At 39.5% G+C, this 8,197-nt stretch overlaps 1 protein-coding gene across 1 annotated transcript; it reads left to right on the top strand.

Annotated features, from left to right (window-relative positions):
- Positions 1-3,099: 3,099 nt before the first annotated feature.
- On the top strand, positions 3,100-7,404 carry LOC150082385 (astacin-like metalloprotease toxin 1). Its single transcript, XM_090380503.1, has 4 exons — positions 3,100-3,256; positions 6,606-6,833; positions 7,059-7,196; positions 7,310-7,404. Exons 1-4 carry the CDS (start codon positions 3,100-3,102, stop codon positions 7,402-7,404), a joined length of 618 nt encoding a protein of 205 aa, XP_090236629.1.
- The last annotated feature ends 793 nt before the right edge of the window (positions 7,405-8,197 follow it).

Below are 8,197 nucleotides of genomic sequence, written 5' to 3'. Positions count from 1 at the left end.
CAACATTTACACACTTTTACTTTTTATAGTTTTTTCTTACACTTTCTATTTTCTTTTATATACACTGGTGCGCAAAATTCAAGGACCAGTCAGGTTTTCACCTGTAGCGTCTAACTGTTCTAATGTGTAACTGTCTAATGTTCTCGACCTTAATGCATTTCGCCATTGCTGTTCCTAGAAAGTTTCTCACTATTGGATTGACTTTGTAGATGTTTAGCGCCTGAATTAGCCATCTGTGAGGCACGGAATCGAAGGTAAACGATGTAGGCGGTGTACACATTGCGACGCTTCTATGGCATCTGTGGTTAATTGCCCCTTGAATTCTTTACTCAGCCGATTGAATCCTTTCTGCTGTTCGGCCACTATGTTCTGGCTCTCCAAGTGATCTGATATCGTCTTGGTTATGCAGTTGGTCAGGATCTTGTATATTGTTGGGAGGCAGGTGGTTGCCTTGTATTTCGTCAGCTTTCTTGTATCTTCGGCTTTAGGCTTCAGATATCTGATTCCTTGAGTGAGAAACTTTGGGATTGTCTCCGGGTGCATTATCATTCGAGTGAACTGCTGTGCCAGGTGCTTGCGAGTGCAGGTGAGATTCTTGTACCATTAATTGTGGACGTTATCTATTCCTCGGGTTCGCCTGTTGTGGGAGTTTCTCATCGTCTATTTTACTTCTTCCTCTCGAATCTCCCACTCTCTCGTCTCTTTGTACGTCTTTGATTTTCTTCCGTTCTGCTTCTATCCAGGTAGCGCGGCTGTTGTGTCTTAGTTGACTGCTCCAGATATTTCCCCACAACTCCTCGATCGTCTTCTTCTCGGATGGTCCATTTCATGCCTTCTCATCTTCTCCCAGTTTCCTGTAGAAAGCTCTTCGGTCCTCATCGAAGATTCAGTTGTTTACTTTACTCCGGGAGCTCTCTTTGTATCAGCGTAGTCTCTTTCTGAGTTCGAGGAGGTTCTGCTTCAGTGTGTCCAAGTATTCTCATATTCTCTGATTTCTGGTCTCATGTTGGCTGTGGACGCTGTCTCTCTTGAGGATGCTCTTTAACTTTCCAATCAATTTCTTACTTCTATTACCCTGTTGCTACTGGGGCAACTGACCTATCTTGACTCTTAATTCTTTAATCTTCTGCTGAAGTCTTCTTTCCCATGCTGGCGGTTCCTTCTGTTTTCGGTTCTTCTGCTGCTGGTCTCTCGTTTCTTTTCCATTAATCTTAGTGGCTGCTATGGCAGCACGGTATACGGCTGTGTGGATAGCCTCCAGCGATGCACCATTGTTGTCAAGGTAATGTGGCATTATTTGCTGATTTATGTGGTCTGTTACTCTCCGCAGGATTGTATTTGGCCTCTGCTTACGTATCACGTGCGTTCCCGTGGGTCCATTCCTTCGAATTCTGTTAGGGCCTTCTACCACTCGTCTTCTATTCTGGATGTCATGACTTCGTCTCTTTCCACTTCAGTTAATCTGTGTTGTATTTCTTCTTGCTGTTCCTCCTCCGGTTCCATATTAAAACATATGGAACCAGAGGAATAATAATAATAATAATAATAATAATAATTATTATTATTATTATTATTATTATTGTTGTTGTTGTTGATCCTGAACACCTGGAGGATAGTCAGAGAGTTCTCGACCAACAGTAACACCAGACATTACAACCACCCTTATAATAATATTATTATTATTATTATGCTCAATTAAACTCTAAACCTCCGCTGTGGTTCATTTCGGCACGTTTCGTTTGACAATTTCCCCATCTTTTCCTCCGGAACAAATCCATTGGCAGTTTTTAGGATCACTTTGACCACACAAACTCTTTGGACACTACCTCTTCAGCAGGAATATGAGATGTCTATGGGAACTGTCTGTTAAAGGGTTTTAGAATCACTTTCTACCAGCGACTTACATTTTGCGCCATATATAAGACTAAGGTGAGAGCTGTGGGCTGTACAGACCAACGTTTTGACAAGATTAATGACATGGAGAGTTTCCCTACTGATACAGTTGTGAGCTTTAGCAAATGTTCTACCACAATGTATGTCCATTATTGTCCAGAACGTCTAGGTAGTTTCGGCATTCATGATTTTTCCAAAAATAAGTAATGACCACGTGCCAAAATGCTAAAAATGGTCTCAGACCAATACGCTGCCTCTTCCAAACTTTATTGTTGGGACGATACAGTCCGACAGGTGGGTTTCTCCGGTCATTAGACTCATCCAGACACGACAGTCAGGTCTGTAGACCATGTATCGTGCTTGTCACTTCAAAGCACAATTTTCCATTGGTCTACGGTCAACTAATAAATTCGTTCATTTCATCCTTCCCTCATTGTAATACTGACATTCTCCCTTAAAAAGTGCAGTTGGAGTACATCAACGACTACCTAACTGTACAATAAGATCACGTTAATTTTCTTGCGGAATGAATGTGAAATCAGCACAGCACCATTGGCTTTTAAAGAACCATTCGCTGAATGTTTGTGGCATGCATGAATGATATGCTGAATATACTGCACTTTTGCAAAGAAAGGATTAGAAGTCAACGCTAATCCAAACAGTGAAGTGGGGTATTAGAGTTTAACAGCACAGTGAATATGAGTTGCAAAGTGAGATTGTAGACAAAGGGTCGGCAACCTTTTTGCGCCATGGGCGGTTTCGATTAACGCACTTCAAACTGTACACGAGATTTGTCAGATTAAAAATTACCTTTAAAGATTAGCAGATTACCTCAACTTCATTCAAATGAAGCACTAGATTGCTTAAAGCTAAAGGTTAAAAGTAAAGGGGTACTCAACTTATGAACCGCTATGTTTTTGGAATTTTGATTTATCAAAATTCGCAGACCGCCAATATTTCAGCTTGTCACTCTGCGTTTGGAAAAAGGACCGGTGGATGGCTGCTTGCTGATCCCTGTTATGTTGCCTTCGCAAAATGTAGAGGTCATTGTAGCCACGACGCACCATTTCTTTGACTGAATTGGAAGATACTCGTGATTAGCTGATAACAAAGGATGTATTTTCTGAAACTCCTTCTGTTGTGTTACCTCATCACTGATATGTTTTTTTTTTTTTTTTGCTATTTAGTTGTTACTCGGATGTCGGCATGTCCGGAGGTGAGCAGACAGTTTCTTTGGGGGAAGGGTGCGAGTACAAAGGGACAGCGATCCACGAGCTGATGCACGCCATTGGCTTCCAGCACGAACAGAGTCGTTCAGACAGAGATGAGTACATAGACATCCACTGGGAAAACATCGAGGAAGGTAAATTTATGTATTCTCCTTTATCTAATTCCTCTATGTTTATTTAAATCAGCGTTCAGAGCAGTAAGTAATGACCTTCTCTAAATCACCCGACTTTTACTTATGTTTTAATTTTTGAAAGACAGCGTTTACAAAACAGAGCCTTTAGATTTATTGAAATTGAAACCAAGTATTTATTAATGATGATCACTTAATTTTTAATCAGCCTTAATTGAAAATGAAGTGGCCATACTTGAACACTTGAATTGAAGCCCATGGATATCTTCTCCCAAACAGATTTTGCAATATTAATCTAAATATCGGTTTTATAATCAAAGGCTGCACAACCATTCTTTAAGCTGACTTCTCCCCTCGATATATATGTGCTTACTGAGACAAAAATAGTGGCCACCCTCCATCTACTTTGACCGCATACAAACCAACGAACTAACCAAATTCAACCTAATCTTATAACTCTAAGGTATACTGCTTGTGATTAACCCATCTAAAAGGAGTTGTGAATTTCCCCATTATGATGTATGCACATGTATCAGCAACTGCATCATTACCCCAAAGGCTTAAGATGATAATGAGTCACCTTGTCAGAGTCACACAGCGTCGTACTACCAAAAGTTCCCTAGGGATATACTCCCTTTCTTCTCCCGTATCTTGTGTTTTAAGTATATCCTGTCCCAAATATTTCTGCTCTCTTATATGTTCCTCTCAGTCAGCTCTATGACCCCATTAAACTTAAGGAAAATAAACAGCTCGGAATTAAGGAGTATAAATTTAAGAACCCAAAATCAGACATGTCATAGAAACAGAATAACTTACAACAATTCGTCTGCCGCGACAGCAAGGAACCAACCATTCGATGCCACATATGTAAAATAACCATCTGTGCTCGTTCGGTTAAAAAAGACGTCACACATCTTTCCAAACAACTTCTTAGAAGATTTGCTCGTGACAAATGCCTTGGAGATGACTGAAATATCCGATCTCTCTCTCTCTCTCTCTCTCTCTCTCTCTCTCTCTCTCTCTCTCTCTGTCAGACTGAAACTAGCCCAACCAACCGAACGTTCACTGATCCAAGTCAAACTTCTCAGTTAAATAACGGTTTGCCTGAACCTTCAGTAATGACCATTGCTTTGTAATGGAACAGAGGGAAATGCAACATAACCTGTTCGCACTGCCTACCCAATATATGCAGTGATAAATATAATCAGCCCAATTTACCATCGGAAATCAACGTTCAAATTTGTGCCTCGAAAGTTAACGAATTCTTCACCTCAAACCAGTCACCACAGGTACTTACCAATATGAGGGTGATTCTCCAAGTAGTATGGCCTCGATATGTCCCTCTCCTCGAAATTGTTCGAGAAGACTCTGCTGCCAAAATTCTTTTCATGCATGTTTTCCAGAAACGACCTCCATATTTACACACTGCGATCCTGAAGATATTGACTGTAACGAATTTAATGGACACCTTATTTCGGATCCAAACGAGTCTGAACGCCAAAGAACAGATTGATGTAATCTTTTTAGAGATTAAGTCTGATTTCGACAATGTCTAAATCAATGTCTTGATGACAATACTTGAAAGGCATTACAGAATACAGGGAAGCTTATTAAAAGTCATCGTTTCCATTCTCAAACAAAGGCATTTGAGGGTTGAACACAGGACCTTCCAATCGAACCACGTAATTTACAGAGGAGTCCCCCAAGGTGGCGTCCTTTCTGCTCTATTTTTTGCTGCCGTTCTGGACACCTATTTTTCTATACATCCTGACTACAGCTCTTAGGTAGATGATATAAAACTCTTCATCTCGTCGAAACACGGTGACAAAACTGACGCAATCAACGCCTTAATAGAAGAACTTGAGAATATTGGCCTATCCATACCTGACCAAGTCAGTATAAATGTCTTTTACTAAGAAGATGAACATAAACATTTATGACAGTAATATAACACCAGAGTAACATACCACACAGCTGGCACGTTACTCTGCGGTCACTGTTACCCATATGCAGTACTTTGCAATATTAAACTTCTATTAAATTTGGATTCGGAAGCAGACTAGGCACAAGAGAAGCTCTCCTATGTATAAACGTGTTGTTACAAAAACGTAGAGAACACTATAAGACAGTATTCATCTGCTTTATAGACTTTGAAAAGGCTTTCGATCGGGTACAACATGTAAAGCTTATAGAAGTACTTAAAAAGCTAGATCTTGATGGACGGAACATCAGACTCATCAAAGAAATCTACTGGAATCAAACAGCCACTGTAAGTGTCGAAGAGGGTGAAACTGACGAGATCAATATAAAAAGAGGGATAAGGCAGGGTTGTATTGTCTCGCTCATGCTATTTAACATCTATTCTGAAGTTATTTTCCAAAATGCATTGTGAGAAAGGAAAGAAGGAATTAAAATAAACGGTCAGCTGATAAATAACATACGGTACGCTGATGATACTGCTATATTCGCAGAAAATATAGAAGACCTTCAATTGCTTTTGGACTGTATTAACAACAAATGTAATGATATGGATCTAAGAATCAATGTCAACAAGATCACATACATGACTCCAGGAAGCCAAATGCACTATTAAGCAAGAATAGAGGTTGCGAGAAATGCCTTTACAAAATATAGAACAATGCTGTGTCATAAAGCTATACATCTGTCAATCAGACTGAAATTCGTTAGGTACTATGTGTGGTCCATACGGATTTGAAACTTGGACGCTAAAAACATCAAGCATGAACAAAATGCATGAACAAAGTGAATTGTTGAGCTTAGTGAAGCGAAGAAAAACTGCCTACCTGGGACACATCCTTAGAAATGTGAAATATAAATTTCTTCACGTAATAACAGAGGGAAAGAGAGGAGTGGAGAGGAGGAATCTTTCTTCGCTGAAAAACTGGATTGGCAGATCAGTTGAGGATCTTTTACAGAAGTGCAGCGTGGTGATCGGCAATCTCCAATAGGAGATGGCATCAAAAGAAGAAGAAACTCCTGTTATCTTCTCAGCATATATTCTCTAGTTCTTGTCGTCTGTTTGCTTCTCTTAACCACTCCGTCAACTTTCTGTATGATCAGAAAACTTGGATATTAAAATATCACATGCGTTCACTAGTACCATAGATAAACATTGCAAACAATATTGAATACCAAGCTACGGCGTTAGACTCTAAACTATGCCCTTCGCTCTGAGGAAAAAGATGTGAAGTCACCTTCGAAACGTTAGCGCCTTCAAAAATCTTGTTTTCTTGTTTTTTTTTTTTTTTTTTTGTATGCATTATGTTTTGTTCTTTTCGGTAACAAAGTTCTGTTATTTAGTTAACAAATTGCAATTTATTGTTTCCCTTAGGTATGGAGTACAATTTTTATAATCTACTGATTTGGGAAAACAACCTTCTTGGGGAGCCGTTTGATTACAGCTCCATTATGCTGTACGATGAATATGCATTCTCCAAAGACGGTCGTTCTAAGACAATGACTTCGAAGAAACCTGGAACAGTAATCATAGCCGATGCGGACAACACGGATCTGACAGCGGGCGACATCAGGCGCATTAATAGATTGTACCAGTGCAAAGGTAAGCGGGTACTGAATGGTGTTTGCAATGTGAGAAATCTTTAAGAGGAAAACGCCAACTAATTTTTAAAGCCTCCTAACTACAAATAGATTCAGTACGCTTTTTCTGTTAGAAATCCGTTTCTTCAAAATCGTACATATGCGCATGCTTCCATTTTATTATTCATTCTGTTTTCTTCTTGTCGTATGAATTCCTAAATTTTCTAAACGATTTTTCCTTTTACAGGGGAAACACGTCCCACGCCATCCCCAGTGTCCGCGTACTCCTGCAGCTTCGAGGAAAGCAATTGTGAATTTTCGGATTTGGGCGACCCAGATTTCGACGACTTCAGTAGACAACTCGAATCACTTGGAGGAAGAACAGGTAAAGTGTATTCAACAGGAAACTTTTCCAGCAGGTTTACTATCTCAGTGGAACATTACACAGCAATACAGGGGTTGTATTGTTTTTCTTATCATCCTTTTATTTTCACCCAGGGATGGCTGTGTGCCAAGATGGTCTTATTTGCATTCTGATTGAATCAGTAATAGTTACAGTTCTATCAAGAAATCAGGTAGTAACAGTGTTTTAGGAGAATCAGTGATATTGTCTAAGCAGTGTATATTGTCTGTAAATTGCGCGTGTTCTGTGGTAGATTTGCTGAACAAAAACCCGAGTCCATGGACATCTTGAGTCAGACTGAAATACCTGTAGCATGAATTCAAAGGTCTGTATAGTAGACAAATCAAACTCAACTGATGGCTCTTTTCTTTTAGTCTAATGTAAGGAGTGTACTAATCTCAAATTAGAATTTGGTGCATTACGAGAATAATTTCGGTGATTGAAGAAAAGTGGGATTACCTTAAAAATAATTATAGGTAGAAGGAATCTATTTTGTGGAGTGGTATCCATTTGAACAAAGGTGGTGCAAAGAATTTTGCTAGTTTCATTGAGAATACCTTAAGGGTTCAGGGAAACTGTTAGTCAGGGGGAGAGCAGGGTAATATAGATCTGCGTTTATCTGATGATATTGGTCAAAATAATGCTTCTCCACATCTCAAGAATTCTTGTTTGTTGCCAAGACAGCCGATGTTGGGAAGATGGTCTGAGGGAAGCACCGTTTCAAGTGAGAGCAAAAGCAAGGGAAACAAGGCTAAATAACTTCAAGCGGTGTGTCAGGGTAGTAAAGAATAGAAGAATACTTAATGTTAACTGTGTCTACAGTAATGTAAGGAATGTTGTCAGCAAAATTCGTGAATTCGTAATCCTGGTTACGACAACTAATGCTGACATAATAGCGGTAAAAGAAACGTGGTTCCACCAGAAATTGGTGAAGATGACTTCCATTATAGTATGTATAATGTATTTAGGAAAGATAAAAGTTA

This window comes from Mastigoproctus giganteus, chromosome 8 (genome assembly GCF_048544385.1).
Source record: "Mastigoproctus giganteus isolate SK-2022 chromosome 8, ASM4854438v1, whole genome shotgun sequence".
Classification (NCBI taxonomy): Eukaryota; Metazoa; Arthropoda; class Arachnida; order Uropygi; family Thelyphonidae; genus Mastigoproctus; species Mastigoproctus giganteus.
The sequence above is the reverse complement of the archived record's forward strand: the minus strand, read 5'-3'. Positions and strand labels throughout refer to the sequence as shown.